This window comes from Lacerta agilis, chromosome 6 (assembly GCF_009819535.1).
Source record: "Lacerta agilis isolate rLacAgi1 chromosome 6, rLacAgi1.pri, whole genome shotgun sequence".
NCBI classification, from domain to species: domain Eukaryota; kingdom Metazoa; phylum Chordata; class Lepidosauria; order Squamata; family Lacertidae; genus Lacerta; species Lacerta agilis.
The window spans coordinates 39,773,335-39,793,941 of NC_046317.1; the positions used below are offsets into that span (position 1 = coordinate 39,773,335).

Genomic DNA, 20,607 nt, shown 5'->3' on the forward strand with positions numbered 1-20,607 from the left:
GTATCAGAGTTTGGAGGGCAAGGAGGCCTTAAATCAGTGATGGCCAAACTTGGTCCTCCAGCTGTTTTGGGTACTACAACTCCCAACATCCATAGCTAACAGGACCAGTGGTCAGGAATGATGGGAATTGTAGTCCCAAAACAGCTGGAGGGCCACGTTTGGCCATCACTGCTTTAAATCAAAACAGGGAAACATTTTGTACAGTACTATAGCCTTAGCCAGTAAGGGTTCTATCATCTCCATCCCCAGTTCCTCAAAAATATTAATGGAGGTGTGGAACCCTCCAAGATGTTGCTGAACTACATGGGAGTTGTAGTTCAGCAACATCTGGTTGGCCAAAAGATCCCCACACCTGACTTAATCATACTAGTGCATGAAAAAGATGCCCTTGGTTGGCATTTGCTTTAAAAGCATTTCTCAAACTTTTTGAACCCAAGCAGCATTCTTAAACTTCCTCTTGCCCACACCTCAATATGGGCAAACTAAGGGCTCATCCATACTTTATTTTGTGCTATGTTTCTAGGCACAGGTCCATGCTGCATCTGAGCACTTACTTTGGGAAACCTGAATTGCCATTTGTTCCAATTTAGCATTAAAGAGTGGGCTTTTGTGGGGAAAGCGCCAGGATGTGTGTGCTCAGACCTGTGCCTAGAAAGCAAGGCGCATAATGTAAGTGTGGAGGGATTGGTGACAGGGCCCTTACATGATTTCTATTTGAGATCTCAGAAAAAAGAGATCACACACACACTTTCAGAATAGAGAAGCTGCTAGCTATTTATCTTCAGGCAACAGCAGCTCACTCCTAGAACACCAGCACTTGTCACTCCCCTTAGGACCCTACCATACCATGAGGCAGGCACAGAACTACTTACTCTTGTATTTTTTACTTTGAAGGAGAGGATCTAGGAGTATTTACTAACTCAAAATAACTTGGCACCCAAGACTGGCCGTATACTGCAACTTGTTTGTGTGTTTTACCTCAGGCAGTAAAATGTTGTGGGCCAGCCTTGCTTCCCCCTATAAGCATCTCATCTTACAAAAAGTTCTAGCCCAGACTTTAAAAGGTATGAAGATTATTCTGGGATTCTAGTGTCCTTATTTTGAACAGTAAAATTTCTATCTGCTTCCTACATCCATTATTTAATACTGTGGAACCTCAGTTGTCGAACATCTCCTTAGTTGAATGTTTCAGCTTTTGAACGCCGAAAACCCAGAAGTAACTGCTCCAGTTTTTGAATGATTTTCTCAAGCTGAACGTGCTATGTGGCTTCTGTTTTTAGTTTCCCTATTGTACTGAGGAGGGACGCAGGTGGCGCGTCCACAGAGCCTTGGGCTTGCCGATCAGAAGGTTGGCGGTTCGAATCCCTGCAACGGGGTCCCTGCTCCTGCCAACCTAGCAGTTCAAAAGCATGTCAAAGTGCAAGTAGATAAATAGGTACCACTCTGGCGGGAAGGTAAACGGCGTTTCTGTGCGCTGCTCTGGTTCGCCAGAAGCGGCTTAGTCATGCTGGCCACATGACCCGGAAGCTGTACGCCGGTTCCCTTGGCCAATAGAGCGAGATGAGCGTCGCAACCCCCGAGTCGTCCGCAACTGGACCTAATGGTCAGGGGTCCCTTTACCTTTTATTGTATTGAGGCTTCCGTATTGAGTTTTCGGTTTACGTTTCGGAAGTCAAACTGTCTTCCGGAACTGATTAAGTCTGAAAACAGAGGTTCCACTGTATTTTGATGGTCAGTTTTGAGTCAACACACCTACAGTTTACCTGGGGTTTTTGTTTTTTAAACACCCCCCTTATTTTGCATACTTTTGCCTCTGCCATGGCAACAGGTCTTACAAGTTTATAACAGGGACGATATCACTACCTCAAGTACCAAATGGGTTCTGAAACCTCTCTTCCAACGAACTGCAGAACGCTTGAAGAGCACTAGTGTGGAATTGGCTTAGTTCCTGGGCAAATGACTACATCTGATTTATTGTGTGGAAGGAAGACACATTACAGAGCTGCAAAAAATGTGTTAGGCAAAGAATTAGTCTTTCCTAATGTGTGAAGTGGGCAATAATCAGTTGCTGTGCATAAGTCTCTACCGCATAGGATTAAGAGAGGAAGAGGTTTATTTGGCAGATTGAATAATGCTATTTTTTCTGAGGTTGAGAATTGGTTTTCTGCCACAGTTGTTGTACCAACACTGACCTTTACAACACCTTTAGAGCAGAATGCCAAGCTGTGGCACAATGAAGGCCAAAGGTGTCCAGCATTTCACAAGTTACAGAGACTTCAAGCTAAGCTGTAGTGCCGCCTGGGCAAGTGGCACATCTGTTTGTGTTTGCGAAGGATTACACAAATTGGTTCCAGACTACATAGGATTTGTTTTCAGTGTTTGTCTTCCACATGTGGAAATCTTACTTGTCCCTGATGAATGAGAAGTTTTAACACCCAAGTTGGCACTTTTATCACAACCAGAAAGAACTGCTTTTCACTAAAGAAATGCTGTTACTCAAATACTGGTGACCATGTCAGCATACATGTTGAAAGGAAAATAAAGCTTGTATTTGAAGCTTTTAAACTTTGACATAGTAAGGTTCCCCCCCATCAGACAATTTACAAGAATTTGTTTTTGCCAGAATTAAAAACAAACAAACTATCTGCTTTAAATAAAATTTCTTCCTCTCAAAAATACGTAGGTAGAAAGCACCTCAGTGAGTAGTTCCTTACGTTTTATCTGCTTAACATGAACACAGATTTAGATTGCCGAGAGCTGTGCACAGCTTTAAGCAAAATAATTTCAGTCTGCTCTTTAGAGATACCAAGCGCCTCAAAGCCTGCACCTGTACATACACCTTCATATTTAGTCTCTTACCACTTAATCACTGTTGCCCAAACACATTAGCTGCTTTCACTGAAAAGTACAGTACAGTATTGTGTCTGAGCTGACATCGGATAACATGCTAGGAATGTGGGCTTGGGAGAGCGTATCTTTGTTTGAGACCCTGTGATGCCCAAATGCATAGGGAAGGCATTGAGACATTGCTCCTAGCAGTTGAAAGCTCCCCACAATTCACTTCCATAAAGCAGTGTGCTCAACATGCAAGTATGGTAGACCTTCATCTTGGTGTTGGATATTGGCATCACATTCTCCCATACCCTTCTGGAGAGGCAAGCCATTGCTGTAGCTACCTATCCAATATGCTTGTCCAACTCCGTATCGATGGAGAGGTTGCTGGTTATGGTGGAGCCCAGGCCAACAGAATCCCAAGCATGTGGTCACCCGTGATGATGCATGGAGTGCTGGTGACATCCTGACCCAGAATGTTCATCTTTGTCAGGCTGATGGTGAGGCTGAACTCCATGCAGGCTTGGGCAAAAAGGGTGATGCGTCTCTAAAGTGCTTCCTCGGAGCTTCCTTCTGTCAAGGCTGCATCATCTGCAAACATCTCTTGGACAAGAACCCGCCACACTTTTGTCTTGGCATGGAGACATGCCAGGTTGAACAGAATAGAGGTACACATCGTCTTCAGTCAAGCTGAAGGCATAGGAGAGCAACATGGAGAAGAACCTAACAAAGAGTTGAGGTGAGAACATAGCCCTGTTTCACACCACTCTTTATAGGGAAGACACCCGAGGATGCAAATTAATACTAATGTTTTAGTACTTTGCTGGCTGTGTGGAAGCAGCTATGCTAAAGGGTAGGGTACAGTTGTATTTTTTTAAAAGAATTTAGAATTATGCTGATAATACCCATGTATTCAATTTTCTCTCATAGTAATTTAAAGGGGATATGAAGTTAAGCAAATTTTAATTCCACCAGAGCATAATAGAAAATCCAAGCAGGACCAGGCTGCACTGAATTATAAGTTAAATTATTATCAAAATGATCTTTTGTTAGCTTAAAATTTTGGCTTGAAACCTGAAGCTTGTGCTTAGATTCACATGAACTTCAACCTGTTGGGTTCCCATCATTATCATCATTTTAGGAGGCTAGAAAGTGAAATAAAGATGTGAGGCACAAACTTCGTGTGAATCCGACTTCAGTTGGTATAAGGACAGCATCGATATTTACCAGGGTAAAAAATGTGTGGTCAAATTTAACCTAAGAAAAGTGGCCATCCTAGTTCTGTGATGCATTAAGCAGCATCCCAAGCCATGGTCTTACTGTTGCTTCACACCAAGTTCTACACAGATACCTGAATCATAATATATGGATTATGTTTCCATTAAATTACAGAGGAGGAGACTCAATCATTTCCTGGTCTCAATTTCATGTGTCTTTAGATGGAACATGGCTATCAGGTGCCTAAAAATACAATTTAAACTATGCTAAACAGCTGGTTCCTGAGTCCATTACATTCTCTACCTAACACGAAGACAGGTATTTTTCTGCTGGAACAGGATGCTCAAATATTCTGTTTATACACATCTGTTTCCAATTTACCATAATATATAGTCTACTACTGAGTACAGTTTCTCTTTTTCCAAGATTCTTATAATTATACAACACAATGTCGTTTAAAATAAAAGGATATATATACACATCACACCTGTCAGAGCAGCAGCAGGGAAATGTTTCTGGCAAGAGGATTACTAAACCACAGAATGTAGAAATGCTTAGGGATTCCAGAGGTATTTCAATGTGGAATAACATTTAAGAGACGCATTTGACTTCTGACCCTGGGCTGCTGTTTAGAGCAGAACAAAAGGGGAAACAACTCGTTTCACTGGCCTACATTGCAGTTTCAGTTTTGAACAGCCTACTCCATGAACTGTAACACAGAGGCCTGCATAATGTACAAAGCACTGCAGTAGCTTTCCATGCTAACATGAAAGTAACAGTCTGTTGAACCAAATGTTGCATACATTCCAGTGTCATCTGATCTTAACCATGCAACTTCTTTGTACCGTACTGTGCACTCTGTTATAATCAAATAAAAATAGCCAAAAAAAACCCAGCTCAAAGTGAAGAATCGATTTAAATTTTGTATGGAAACTTTCAGATCAGAACACATTACTGCCAAACAGAATGACTTAAAAATGAATAGTATTTATATATGAATTTATTAAAGAATCATCAGTTTCCAGAACTCTGTATAGCACAGTTAAAACCAAACAAGTGCTTAAAAAGTGCTACCCTTTACCCTTGTAAGCATATGTTACGGAGAAAGCACTACAATTAAATGTTATTGCAATTAATGCGAACCATCTGATTTTCCAATATGATAAAACAACCTTTCAAATGGGAATTTGGAAATTCTATTCAATGAAGGCTAGGATCCAAATAAATCAATATAACTAGTTCTCCTTACCTATGGGAGCTTTGGAGTTCTGTTTCTCCAGCATTCACCCACAATAACACCACCTTCGAAACCAGGTAGTATTTCAAAAGCAGTCTGTATGCCAGGCATGTGTGTGTGCCTGTTACTCAAAGAAATAAATAAAGGACCTCACTTGAGTATGTCCAGCCCCAGGGCCTACCTGAAATAGTTCTCTGGATCCCAGCCAAAGTAAAAAAGTATTTCTTTAAGCTGCTATGGAAGTATTCTTAAGATACAAATGAAATTGTTTAAGATTTTTTTTTGCCAAACAGGTAGTATTCTCCATCACTCATCCTACTTTTTAAACTTCACAAGAATTTACGGGAGGCTGATCCCTTGATTTAGATTTAAATTTTTAAAAAGGTTTCAGGTGAGATAAAATCAGGGCTTGTTATAGATCATGCCGGTGTTAACCATTATAAACAGTCTAAGGCTATGCCAACCACTAAAATTTTATTCACTTTGCGATAGTTTAGGCTGATTTATGGAACACGGTGCCAAAATTTCCATTGAACAGAGGCCTCAGGAGAGCTAGAGTTGATCACACCTATTCAGAAAACCTGTCCCTGCTACTTCCAACATCTAGTTCCTGCTTAGTTTATATATATATATATATTAAACACATTGTTCACATCTAAATTGCATCTTGAATTTGGTCGCTCAAAGTTTAGCTTTGACTGGTTGAAGCTGTAGGTTCTGTAGCTTCATAGCCATGCCCATGTTCCCAGAAATCTTCAATTTGCCTTGAAAGAAAGCCTAGAAGAAATTTAAAAAGAGATTGAATTACATTTCCCAAGTAAATGCTTCTTATTTTTCCTCCTTGGATCACTTCTTCCAAGTTCAAATCCAAGTAATTTGAGAGACTGCCATAAAATATTTAAATTTTTAGATTGCCTTCTCTAAATGCATGCAAAACTTTCCAGAGATATATGAAAAAGGAGAAAAAGATCAGATACATACAGAAATGCATATAGATTACTCATCTATGATGACCACATGACTTTGAGATACACAGCGGCCCCTTCTGCATGTCATTGTAGAACATAAACAATGCCCTTACTGTGAACTAGTGGTGCACTATGGAACACTGTTGAATTGCAGAAGTTACAGGCCTTGGCCAACTGTGACATGCAAACCAGTGCTCATGGTTTGCTTCTCCAAAACAAATCACAATCAGTAACCCACAAACAAAACTTGGCTTACCATGAGGTGTATATGCAGCCAATGAGAAAAAGTTGCTAGTTTGTCTACACCTGACGGAAGCTTGCACTGTCCAAAATGGCCAATGTGGTGCCCTCCAGGTGTTGCTGGACTCCAACTCCCATCAGCCCCAGCCAGCATAATCATGGAAGATAGGACTTATGTCCACCAAGATCTAGAGGGCACCATGTTGGCTGCCACCAGTTTTCATTATTGGACAGAAATCACACAGAGTTCTATCACTGGCATTAGTAACCTCAGGAGAATTTTCTGTTTGTTCATACTGAAGAAACAATGTTGTAAATCAAGCCAACTAATAATAAAAAAGCCTTTTCAAAAAGGAACATTTCCATCTGCACAAAAATGACTGCCAGCTAAGTACTTTGCCAAATGCTTTGGAAATACTTTTAATGAAAATACCCTGTGTTTGCCCATCTGCAGCAATTCTGATGTGAACAGGTGGTGAATTAAGTCAACCATCATTTAGTCTAAAGAACTTGGGAGGAAAAGGAACACAGGTTGTTCTCATTAGTTTTCTGCTATAAAATAAGCTTGTAGAACAATTAAACTCAAAGGATAATAGCACTTCCTCTGAATTTCACTTACTGTCTGTGGATTCATCTTGCCAGTCATCAGAGCCAGCAAATCAGAGTCAGCCATTGTAATTGTGCAGTCAGCTTTCTTATCTGTAAAAAGCGGACAGATGACTTGAAACAAAATGGTCAGGAAAACTTTTTTTAAAAGGACTATATTAAGGGTGTTTTGCTTTCTAACAGAGAAACCTTAATGCAGATCCACTGCCCTTATCAAGGAAGTCACTCTTTGCTTCATACATTGCTGATACTGCCAATTCATAGCCATAGAAGCCAAGTTGTAAAATTCAGCTCATTTAAATATTGTCATTGACTTGGATCCAGAAACTCCACTCACGGGACCCTCCTGTCGGAGGAAGTGAGGAGGGAGAAAAATGCAATTCTTTCATATTTCTCCACTCCCCTGCAGACACCTGTGTATCCTGAAAAACTGCTCTGAAAAGCCCTTACGTCCTGCTTGTGAGCTTTTCATGGGCATCTGGTTGGCCACAGTGGAAAATAGGATGCAAAACTCAACTGGCTTTGGTCTTATTAAGCCTCTGTAGGATCTGTCTCACCTGTGAACAGAAGGAGCTTGCTGAAGGGACACTCTGGGTCTAAACCATTACATTGTTATAGGTTCTGGGTGCCAGAGTTTGTGGATGCCAGTCACCCATAATTCTTGGGTTCAGAAAGTTTTAATTAATCAAGGTTTGACTGAATGATGGTTGGAGCTTCTTGGAATACAAGGCTGCAGCAATGGGAGGAACAGGACCTCTTTGGGATGTGAAAGTGCTGTTTCCCCACAATCTAGACTAAGTTGTATAGATGTGTAAATAAACCATATAACATAAAGACCAAAGGGGAAATGGGCCCTGGGGTAAGTGCCTGGAAACCCCTGAAATCTTGCACTGCTGTGGAGATAGGAGTGTCAATATCAATTTCATCTGCAGCAGTAACCAGAATGCGCTTCAAACCTTTCCATGACTAGTTTAACAGCACTATCCTCCACAGCATTCCATGATTGCAAAATGCAATTAATTTCCTAGTTAAGTGTACATAGAATGCAGCCTTACTGGTATTTAATAGAATAGGCAGACCTTGTTCTTAATACTGCTGCTCTTTAACCACATGTATTGCATAAACATTTATGGATTGCAGAGAGTTCTTTGAACAGATGCTATCTTGCCAATGTCATTTTCGAGCAATGCAACTGATCTATGTCCAAGGGCAAGCCGCCATTTATCTTCACCTGATAAATGGAGCCCAATCCAAAGTCCAATGGAAAAAAATGCAGTACATATTCTTTCTCTACAGCAGTACTGGCTCTTTCCAAATGATTATTTTTTGCACAATTAATATACAGCTGTTACTCACTTGCCACTCTTTAATTAAATACATTCATATTTTGCAACCAAACCTACAGTACTTAAAGTGGTATTACCTTACATTGCAATAAAATATTAATATTTTGCGGTTGCAAAAGCAGTACTGACCTGAGTCGAAATCCACACAGCCTTTACCATTTTTCACATCAACTACCCAAGTTGCTTCTTTACCTCCAGGACCCTCTTTTACTTTGAAGGCAAATATACCACCAATTTTCTTGACATACTGTTCCCCTTCCTGCAATCAGCGTGAAACAATAATATATCACAGACCAAAAACCAACAGCATTTTCAACTTACAGAATGCATCAAGTATTTCCACACCATGCTAAATGTTTGCATGCTTGGACTGCCCCATGTGCTCTTTTATGGTTTGCAGGGCCCAGAATGACTTTTGTTTCTGTGTCCTTGAACTGCAGCCTAGTCCCACCCCCCCACCCCCTGCATGCTGTACCACGGAAGCCTCCTGAAAAGCCTTGTTTCAGAGATGCTGTTAGCCCCACCTCCCCCTCAAAAACAAAACCTCAGCAGGGAATGCGGGCGGACAGTGCAACCCCCTGCAGATTTCGAGTGCAGTGGTAGGCAAAATGGGGCCCTCCAGATGTTGTCGGACTACAACTCCCATCAGCCCCGGACAGCATGGCCAATAGTCAAAGATGATCACATTTGCAGTCCAACATCTGGAAAGCACCACATGGGCTACTCCTAGACCAGGAAGCAAGCCCCATGGAATGTAACAGGATTTACTAAACCACTCAGGTAGCAATTTATTTTGCTTAATTTCCCAACTCCAGATTTCATGCTCAGCCAAAAATAAGGCTAAATCAATGAAGGCAGAGAATGCAAGCGGAGAAGGTTGGTTTAGAACCCTTCTTCTTCGTTACAGGTTTTTGATATGCAGAGTGATGATGTAAGCAATCTATACGAGCTCTATCAAGTGCCAAGTTTGAAAAACAGCATTACATACATTGCTTATTGAGTGTTTTCCCCTCCTTCTACTATTGGAAAAATTGCAGGCTTTCCCCAGTATTTGAATTCTAAGCCTAGGAAAATCCATGTAATCTTTCCCCCAAGCTGTTCATATCAGATTGCTGGCATACCCCAGATAAATTGGAAAATTAACTAGGGAAACACTGACACATGCCAGCAACTTGAGGCCAGTGTTTTAAAGCATTTTTCAATGCAAAGTGGTGCTTTAAATGTTGGGCTTATCTTACAAAACCAGTGGAAATTAAGTATAAGAGAAATTTAGCACAGGGGTCTCTTAATACTTGTTTCCTTTTATATGCTATTGGGGGGGGGGGGTAGTTCCGAGCTTGAACAAAAAGCATAGCATCCAAACTCTCTGAAATTAAGTTTGAATTGCTGCTGACATGCTGAGGCTGCAATCCAAACCCCCTTTGCCCCAGGGGAGAGGCTGAGCCAGCCTGAGATCTGCTGGATCCGAATTTGCCCCACTGCCATCATCGCACGATGGTATCAGACGCATTCATGGCACCAGCTTTAGGGCTGGTAGCATTTGTCTGCCCTCTCTCCTTCCACCCTGGCTGGTGTAAGCAACTGAGCTACGGATACAGAAATGACTCCACCATTATATAAAGCTGCTGCCTTGGGATTGGAATTTTAACTAGAGTTTGAGAAATCTAACTTAGAGAACCCACGAGAAACTTCACTACCATCTGCAAAGCAACCATTTGCTAGGGTCAGTTGATAATGGACAAAATACCTGACATAGCATTTTGCAAGCTTAACCTCTGAGGGGAAAGTACAATAGAGATAATAGATAAGAATGTGAAGAATGGTTTTATGTAAACCCATAATGCCTGCCAGAGGACACTGCTTACCCTCAGTCATTCTCCCAACTCTTGTGCATGGTGGAGTCTGCCTTTCATATAGCCTGTAGGTAGGTGGGGTGCTGGATCCAGCAGCTATGCAAGCATGTCAAATACTTCTCTTGGCAGCAGGATGTGCATATGCAAAATAGGAGGGATTCTTTGTAGATGTGTGTGTGTAGAGACGCTGCCTCCAGGGGTAGGCTAAATGCTTGTATGTGGGGCCCCTCCCATGTCAAAAGTTGAATTCTCCACATATAACCCAATTCCCATACCTCCCAAACTTATACTTTCAGAATTGATAAGTGGCACTCATTCCCACAAAGGGTTGTTTTAGCATGATGCCTGCTATTGCAGAAGTTGTGACAGCTGAATTTTTTAAAAAAGCTGTAAAGTTCAAGTTGTACGTCAGAGGCCTCAGTCAGCTATTATCTAACTAAATACAAGATTACTATGTTGTTCTCTTAGGACAGAATTGTGCCCTGCTTTGGACAACACTCTTTTTTGCGGGTAAGGGGGCAAGGAATCATTGGAAATAAAAATATTCAACTTGACTATTAATTTGACTTCTAACCGGAACAATAATTGGCAAACAAGTTTGTTTCAAGGAAAGTAATTGTTTGCATGTTTTACCATTAATCCTTTGCCAAAACATGAACTGCAACTTTGCAAAATTATTCCACAAACATGTTATTTTACATACCTCCTGAAGTTTCTTTTCAATTTCTTTGAAGACAAAATCTGCCTTAAACCCATCCACAGCTGCCCTGGTGGGAATAGCTTGGATTTGCCTATTCCTGAAATGGGAGAAAGTCACATAAAGATTTGTTAAGCTCACCTGAGTGACTGTAGCGCACACCCCAAAGTGTATTTTGTGTACCCATGTGTAAGCATGGGAATGTCATCTCTTTCAATTATTTCAAACTGAAGAACCATAGATGTCTCTGTGATAAGGTGGGTAGACAATTAACATGACCTAAGAACCACTGAGCCTCGGGCTTGCCGATCGGAAGGTCGGCAGTTTGAATCCCCGCGACGGGGGTGAGTTTCCGTTGTTCGGTCCCAGCTCCTGCCCACCTAGCAAATCAAAAGCACGTCAAGTGCAAGTAGATAAACAGGTACCGCTCCGGCAGGAAGGTAAATGGTGTTTCCGTGCACTGCTCTGGTTCGCCAGAAGCAGCTTAGTCATGCTGACCACATGACCCGGAAGCTGTTTGCGGACAAACACCGGCTCCCTCGGCCTATAGAGCGAGATGAGCGCTGCAACCCCAGAATTGTCCACGGCCGGACCTAACAGTCAGGGGTATCTTTACCTTTTAAGAAAGGTGGTAAGGGGGCAACCATGAGTCCACTTATATTTTTCCAAATATTGCCCACATGCAAACAAATAAGGGCCACACCATCAAATTCTGCTGGGGTTTTTGAAAGCCCTCCGCAATCCCACAGAGGAAAACAGAACATTAAAAGGAACTGAGCTTCAATCATCCTTGTAATTCAGAAGGATGGGGAGATATTTCTCTAGTGCTTGCCCTTGCACTCACTAGAAACACAGATGAGAGAGGCATTTTGCATATTCCTTTCACCCTAATACGAGTATTTTGCTTTTTTGAAGAAAAAAAACAACATACCAATATTTGGTGTGGGGACACACAATTTTGTCTGGTCATATCACATAAGCAAAATCCCATTTTCTATATTGATTAGACTAATTACTAGAAGTAATCAATCTCAGCACAGTAACTTTAACAGTAAACAATAATTATGGCAAGTGTACAATGAAACTCTGCAACAAAGTCACCTCTCACCTAATTACCCGCTATTAACTCCCAGCTTCAGTTGCATAACCAAGCTGCATAATCAGGGAAGATCTAACAACATGATTTTGCAATTAGATAGCCAGAGGCAGCTACAATACAAGCAAAATCTAACTGATTTTATCTTCTGAAAAAGCACTCGATTTACATGTCTGAAATTCACATTTGGCAAATCACTGTCTCTGAGCCTCATCTTCCTCAGTGGATTGCTGTGATGAGAAAATGCAATCTACCCTAAGCCCTTGGGAAATATATCAAGAACTTAGGATAGACTGCATTATATATGTTGGGAAATAATGTAAATGAATCAAACGTTTAAAGGTTTATGAGAAACACCATATATTGTGATATGATGAAAAGACTCCAGCAGTTATATGTTCCCAGGACTACTTAATATCCAGAAAATTACTCATGGAGATAGTGGCCTCAAAACATAAAGCAGCCATGATAGATCAGGCTAATGGCCCGATCCTGATCTCTCAGTGGCCAAAAAGATGCCCATGGGAAGCCTAAAAACAGGACCTGTTTGTCCTCCTCCTCTTTTAAAGCCATCACAAGTCTGTGACCATCATTATATGTATAGGTTAACCTTTTCAGTGTTTTCGTCATACCTTTCAAAGAAATATCCTGGCACTATGCTACATCTTTGGGTTTCAAGTCCCAACTTATAACTGCTCCCCATCCATTCTTTTAACCCTTCCATGCTTGCTTTTCCAGTAGACCTTGGTAGCTGATCGCCCAGATTGTGGAATACCTTAGATGGTCAAGTGTCGTTTTAAAATTAAAACGAAGTTGAAGTAAGGAGATTTCTGGTAGATTTGTTTATTTACCATAAACCCTCATTTTGGAATGTTTTTATCTGCTACGTTTGGTTCAATTTCTAAGCTGTTTTGTTTATTTTAATGAATTGTTTTTCTTTTTAATTGTTGTTAAGGTGGGAAATGCAAACGTATTAGAAGGGTGGAGTTTAAGTTTTCTAAACAAACAAATTATAGGGCATCAAAAGAACTTTTTTTGTATCACAGGCCAGTTCGGGCAGCCTGCTATGAACTATTGAGCAGCCAAGCCTATATTACAACATGTCTTCCAGCATTTGTGCCATAAAAGAGAAGCATTTGTGAATCAATAAAGAGAATTATTAGCATAGATTCCAGCAATAACATTTCAGAGGGCTGAAGAGCAAGTTCCTCTGCTCTAAAATGCAAAGCAGCAAAGCACTTCTGTGGAACGAAAGCCTGCAAATCCAATGTTATGAGCACTGTATTGTTAAAACCAGTTTTGAAAGCGAGGGATCTATAGATGAAAATGGAGAGCAGACTGCAGGCATGCATGAATGTGCACGTGAGTGTGCAGTGTGTACAAAGGTGCAAATGTGAGTCCTTAGGAGAGGCCAGCTGAAAAGTGGCAATTACTCCCACAGGTAAGGGCTTTCCAACCCTGAAACAGCCAAACCCAAACAGCCTCCACTCTAAGAAACCTTTCATTAATTTGATAGCAATCAATCAGTGTTTCTTACTCTTGCTCATATGAATTAAACGTCTCTAAAGATGTTTATCTTCTAGAGTAGGTGGCTCTCCCTACTCTAAACGGCTTAACTTGAAAAACATTTCCAAGATCCCACTGAATCTCCACAAAACCCAAGTTGGAATACAGGAGGAGGAAAATCTGGGATTTCCACTTCTGGGATTTCCTCATGGTCTGACCACAAGCAGACAAAACCTATTTGTAAAGGTCAGGGTACATCAAGAGGGTACTTTGCATGAGCAAAGAACTTCCAAGGTTAGGAGAAACCCTTCAGAAGGGATCTTTGAACAGCCTTTGTCAACACATTTTGAATCTTCTCTTAAGCTATGTGGGGGAAATGCATATTTTACTGGGAGAGGGGGAGGTGAAAGCTGTCCATTGCAGCATCCAGGTTGCAGTGTAAAAGTACGCGACAAACACCTGTGACTTGCTTCACTATCAGCAAGAAAATATACAAAAGAATTTATTAAGCTTGGGTATTTTTTCTGCAATCTAATTTTAATGGCTTTTTAATGTGGAACCTTTAGGATGTTATTTGAATCTTCTCAGCAGCCAAATAAAATAGAAACCCACAGGCAGTGAAGTGTGAGTAATTTCTAAGTCAATTTCCTTACTATGTATGCAGAAGTATTGAGACTTTAAAAAAAAAAGCACGCACAGTTTATAGCCCTTGTCTCCATTGCCTGTTTTTAGTTTTCTAAATCGTTTTGAAACTGCCAATTCTGCACATTCCTTTAACTGTTGTTTACTTTTTTTAAGTTTTTGTCTTCTTGTTTTAACATGGAACCAGACTTCAGAGAACATGATTAAGACACAGCAATTCTATCCATAACCAAAACCACAATTAAAGTTTCCAGTGGCTGAAGAAACCAGAGTAGCTAGCCCTAAAAAAATAAAATGCTGAGAAACAGATTTATATTTACAAGCAATATCCTGCCTGCTATAAAGAAACAAAAGGACCCCCAACTTTCTCCTTGTTTAATTTGGTATTAAAGCAGGACACATATGCAGAAATAAGCCACAAAGATCATGCAACAGGACATGGGATTTCAAATGATTTAGTTCTGTGTGGCAGTTGTCTGGATATGATTCTATATTCAAAGTAAATGAGATAAGATGAGTAAGATTACAAATAATACGTCTGGAAAAGAGGGTGCACACACACAAAAATTAAAAGCTCACCTTGCAGCCTCAGGAAAGCCCATTCTGTACAGAGTTATGACTACAGCACCTCCAAGGCCCAAGTTATGCTGCAAAGCAACCTTTGCACAGGGAACCTGCCTCTTTCCGGCTTCTCCTCTTAGCTGCCAGCAGAGTTCAGCACACTGAGCCAGACCTAATGCATCAAATGCAGAGAATGTAGATCAAGCTGTATTTATCATGCTGTTTCATTACGCCCAGCCGAAAGGAAGCACAAGGAAGTGGGTCAAATGTTTGAGCAATCAGAATGAATCCTTTATGCTTAGAAGATACATTAAAACAACAGCTATTAACACGAGCCTTTAAACAGTAAATGTTTCAATATACTGTATACCGAGTGACTGGGAAACAAAATGCCGTCCCAAATTTCATGTGAGGCTGGATCGTAGTATATTTTTCCTGTTTATTAAAATATTGGAGCTCAAGGCCAAGCCTGTACATGTTTATTCAGAAGTAAGCTCCACTTTGTTCAATGAGCTTCACTCCTAGCTTAAATGTGCATCAGATGGAAGTGTTAGAAAATGCTCCAAACATAACAAGCTTTTAGTAACTTCAAAATTTTAAGATAGATGCCTCTTCCTGCCACATATTTCAGAACAGCTTATTTCAGACACACAACCACAAAAGAAAGCATAATAAAAATCACATCACCACCAATGAAAAAACAGACTCTGAACAAAGCCTATGTATGGCTTAAAGTTTCCTCTAAAAGTTTTCCTCAGAAGGCAAGCCTTCTGACTCACAGCAGGCTTGGAGTTGAGGTATTCTTTAGAAAGCATTTTTCATAACACCGAGGCAACTCTAGTGAATATAACTTAGCTAATACTGTACATTGTTTTCCTAAGACATCCTATCAGTCTCCTTAGGTTGGATTCTTAGACAAATTAATTCCAAAGCTTGTAGTCCTCAAGATATATAGTTGAACGGCAACTTCCACTACCCCTGAGCACTGGCTACCCTGGAATCTGGCATGCCCAGGAGGGCCACCACAGTTTAGCCACCCTTGCTGCAAACAATAGATCTGTCACTCGCATTTCAGCTACTTAGGGATAAATGAAACTTGGCAATGGGATGTGGTGGTCCAGGAACCTCAGATATGATACACCCATTGCATCTCTTTCCTCCTTACCGGCACCTGTTGCAACCCCTCACCAATGCTGCCTGGTCATTTGTTAGGAAGAAAACTGGTGGGTGTGTCAGCAGGGAGTGCAGCAGCTCCTTCTCTTCACTGCCATACTTCATTCACTTGCCTGCCCTGGGCTACAACAAGGGTGGGAGGAAGCAGCAGCAGGGACTCTTGGCTACAGACCCCCTTGCAGAAGTGTGGGCCTTTCCAAGTGCTCAGCCATGCCAACACCTGGCACGGACCCTGCCAATAAGCACTCCAATAATGAAGTGTCAATCAAGCCAAGGGCCATTTATTAATATGGCAAAACACACACGGCACCATCAATTGCTAATGGCAGGAAAACCTGGCCATTTGAACATGTACTCCCCTTCACAGTTAATAGCGCTGCAATATATTTTCCCATTTAAACTTCCTTCTGTAAAGACTTGAATTTGATCTAAGTCCAGGATATGTGCAGTCCATTTAGAGTCCTCCTACGTGTCACAGATAGCCTTTCTAACCCTCCTAACTGCTATTCTGACTGTGTCACATTAAGAGAGTCAAGGCTACACCAATGTCAGTCCAGAGCTTTTCAAATTCACCTTGCAGGATGTAATAGTCATCTCACCCAAGATGGATGAGGAAATAAAATAACTGCCTTCCAAAAACCACCCATGGAGCCAGAATGCAGTTATTAGAACACCCAAAGCAAGTCTGCCTTCTCATAGTAGCTCACAAACTAGGCCAGTGTTTTTCAACCTTTTTTGGGCAAAGGCACACTTGTTTCATGAAAAAAATCTCGAGGCACACCACCATTAGAAAATGTTTAAAAATTTAACTCTGTGCCTATATTGACTATATACAAAGTAATTTTTCAATTTTCCCCACGGCACACCAGGCAACATCTCGCGGCACACTAGTGTGCCACGGAACAGTGGTTGAAAAACACTGAACTAGGCCATCACTTCCTGAAGACATCCAGCTCTATTCCTGGCCAGGATGTGATCTCTTTCTAGAACATCAGGAATAGGAAACCTGTGGCCCTCCAGATGTTAGTGGACTTCAACTCCCATGAGAGTTGGGATCCAGCAACATCTATAGTGGAGGATCTCTACTATAAATACTAGAAACCAAACCATAATTACATCAAGAAGGTGGAGGAAGATCACCTCCTGCACACAGACTAAGCACTAAAAAGCTGTGGAGTGACAAAGTTTCTACAGCACAGGAGATTGCATCACTCTGACCAAAGGTTGATCTCTGTCCAGGATCAATGCTGAAGTCAGCCCAAACAATCATGCAACTTCTGTCGAACCCTTGTTTGCACAGAACTGCATGGCTGAAGTCCAACTTTCTGCAAACCAGCAGAATCCTTGACACCCTTAACACTCTAGCTCTCAATGTTCAGATTACAAGGAGGCCCAGTAAGGATGCACAGAAAAAAATGTTGCATGCCAGAGATCATAATGAAGCTAATGAACTAGTTCAAATGTACGGTTCAATATTTTAAAGGGCTGATAAATTAACTGATAAATTCCTGCCACCACTTTTGAAAGAACAGATAGTAAATTAGAGGGCCGCATTGCTTACTGAGGTAGACAGCAATCTACTATAGCACAAGAGTCCAAAGAATCCATGTCCAAATTTAAATTATTGTAGTAATGGTGAGGGGATCAAAATATGACATTTCTACAAGTTCCTATTAAATTTTAAGAACTTGGCTTTCTTAAAAAAAGCTTCCAGTATTATTTTTACAATTTTTATTATCACTGTTTAAGGTTGTTAGTCACTTTACACCACTGTCTCAAAGTAACTTACAAATAATAGAAAAATATGCAATATATGAAAAACAAGTTAATTAAAAGCAAAGCACAGTAATCAGGCCATAACAACAACCCTTCTATCTCAGGCCTAACCACAAGAGACAGCCCTCAAAAGGATGGATATATACCACACCAACCGCTGTGAATAAAAATATAACGTACTCAAATGCCTGGGGAAAGAGAAATATATTTGCCTGTGGCCAAAAGGATGTCAGTGTTGGTGCCTGGTGAGCCACCCTGAGGAACAACTTTCCACAGGGCTCATGGCTGCAAAAATATGCCAAAAATGAAATGGTGGAAGAAATGGTAAACTAAGTTAAATCCATAGGAGTCCCAAGTCTTGAGAGTTTATCCAAGACAAAATCAAATCACATCTTACAGCAATCTTTAAAACGGGATTAACTCTAGAATAAGCACAACTTTATCCATCAATGATGTCCAGAAATAGGGTGAATAGGATGGTAACCGGAGAAACATCAGCATTGTGCCAAAACTCATGCAAAAAGCCACAAATTATCTGCAATGTTTCAGTTCATTTTGAGTTCCTATTGTGGGCTGTGCTTTACTAATAAACCGGCTGTGGACTTCTCAGTCAGTGTAGACAATGCTGAACTAGTTGGGCCAATGTCTGGTTTTCTCCCTGAAACAATGGCAGCTTGAATCTGCTAAGAAGCACCACATTTTTGATGAAGAGTTTGCAAGAGCTTCGAAGTGCTAAAATTTTGGCAAGCAGATCAGGCTCTGTTTAGGATGAACACATCAAACATGGATGTGCGAAATGTTTTTTCCCCCCACTGCCACTGCATGAGTAGACTTGTGACAGAAAGAGACTTATGATGCATTTCTCAGTGACACTCAGTTAGGATTAATGCTAATGTATGAAATGTTAAGGCATGAAACAAACCTGAATAATTCAGAAGCCTGCTCAGCACCAGTCCAAGGGAGGTCATCTGGTCCAAAAATTGCCAGGGCAAGACACTCTACCTGCCTCCTCCCTAGCCTACTAGAAGCAGATGCTTGTACCCATGAATGCAGGAGAGGGGAAAACAAAGGCTGGTAGAGTGGTACCTTGGGTTACAGATGCTTCAGGTTACAGACTCCGCTAACCCAGAAATAGTGCCTCGGGTTAAGAACTTTGCTTCAGGATGAGAACAGAAATCGTGCTTTGGCGGAGTGGCGGCAGCAGGAGGCCCCATTAGCTAAAGTGGGACCTCAGGTTAGGAACAGTTTCAGGTTAAGAACGGACCTCCAGAACGAATTAAGTTCTTAACCCGAGGTACCACTGTATTCAATTACTGCTTCTCATCAGTGCAAGGATTTCCATTTGTGCAAGGGACTTCCTCGCCCTCAAAGTGTGCCCCTCTGCAAATCTGCTTCAGATGGTTGGGGATGAGAGGGAAAGAACACTCCATTAGAGAAGCAGAAATCATTGCATTGATGGAATCTTCACTTAGCATTATGTTGGATTCTACCCAAAGAGGGATTTACCAGCCCTGTGCTTTAAGAGTGCAGTTTGATCCATGCCTACTCACAAGTGAAATCCCACTGGGATTTACTCCCAGGTTACAGAATATAGGACTGTAGTTCTGGAATACCTATGGCAGGCGACACAGTCTCTGCAATTCAGCCTTGTCAAAATGGCAGATCAGCAAATCCAGTAGTTATTGGCAACTGTTCTAAACCAAATAAAAGGTGGCCTAATAAAAACACAAACATGTTTCTCATATGCAAATACTAAAAGTATCAGATAAAAAGATTATATTGAGTTACCTGTGGCACCCAGTGGGTGTCCTTTTGAAATCAAGCCACCACTTGGATTTATGACCCATTTCCCACCATAGGTATTGTCTCCTCGGTCAATCAGCTCACCAGCTCCTCCTAAAAGAGAGAGGGGGAGGGATTAATAATACGTGCATCTTAAATTAAATCCCCTAAGTATACGCAGATGTTATCTAGTTGAAAGGATTATAAGGCTCTCCCATCAATATAAGTTGTTGAGCTCCTGTCTTAGCATGCAGGCTTCCCATAAGCATCTGGTCAGCCACTGTGAGAACAGGATGCTGAACTGGATGGGCCACTAGTCTGATCCAGCAGGCTTGTTTTATGTTCTTACATAAACTTGTCCAACATATATGATCAGATGTCAAGCCACACTTCAATTCACTGTTCTCATGCACCTTTTGTTTGTTTGTTTCTTTTGCATTAAGAAAAATCCTAGGACGCACAAAGGTTTGCATTAAGTTCAATAAATCTGGCACTTTTGCAATTAATACAATGTAATAGTGGGGGGATGAGAGGACTTCATTAGGCACTATGGCATAATGGCTTTAATTTGAAGCATATACCCTGTGATCCTGCCACCAAGTTTTTTCTTGGAAATAAACCTTGATCTCTTCCAGCAAAAACTATTATTTCCGAGAAATGTTATAGCTAAGCCTATGGAAGCCTTTCTGAGAAGCAGAAGCTTTGGGAAAGTTCCTAACCCTTTGCCTGCCTGTCACAATTAAAAACCCTGCAGGGAGAAAACTGGGACGGAGGAGCAACAGGCAGGAAAAAGGTTAAGCATCCCTCCAGTCCAAATTGGCTCTGCTCCAGGTGATCCACTCCCAAAGCAGCTTTGCGCTGGGAAAAACAATCACAAGGCATTTGTCAAGGATGCAAAACTGAGGGTCTTTGGCTGGGATTAGCATTTCCTATACAAGATGCCACATCATCAACAAGCTACCCAAAATACAAAGTGACATGTGCATTGAATGAAGTGCCATTTCTCAACAATTCGCAGACACTGAAACGACCAAACTGACATACTCCACAGAATGCTAGGAGAAAGGATTAATA

General features: G+C 41.2%; 1 protein-coding gene across 1 annotated transcript in view; it reads right to left on the bottom strand.

The window, feature by feature from the left end:
* Window positions 1–5,032: 5,032 nt before the first annotated feature.
* The window catches only part of SCP2 (sterol carrier protein 2), a 28,581-nt gene continuing 13,006 nt past the window's right edge, over window positions 5,033–20,607 (bottom strand). The window contains exons 11-16 of the mRNA XM_033152113.1: window positions 19,540–19,647; window positions 14,821–14,974; window positions 11,004–11,097; window positions 8,577–8,706; window positions 7,115–7,194; window positions 5,033–6,064 (exon numbers count right to left, since the gene is read on the bottom strand). Of these exons, the coding sequence (XP_033008004.1) occupies window positions 5,969–6,064; window positions 7,115–7,194; window positions 8,577–8,706; window positions 11,004–11,097; window positions 14,821–14,974; window positions 19,540–19,647 (662 nt within the window). The 3' untranslated portion in view covers window positions 5,033–5,968. The remainder of the gene's footprint in view (window positions 6,065–7,114; window positions 7,195–8,576; window positions 8,707–11,003; window positions 11,098–14,820; window positions 14,975–19,539; window positions 19,648–20,607) is intronic.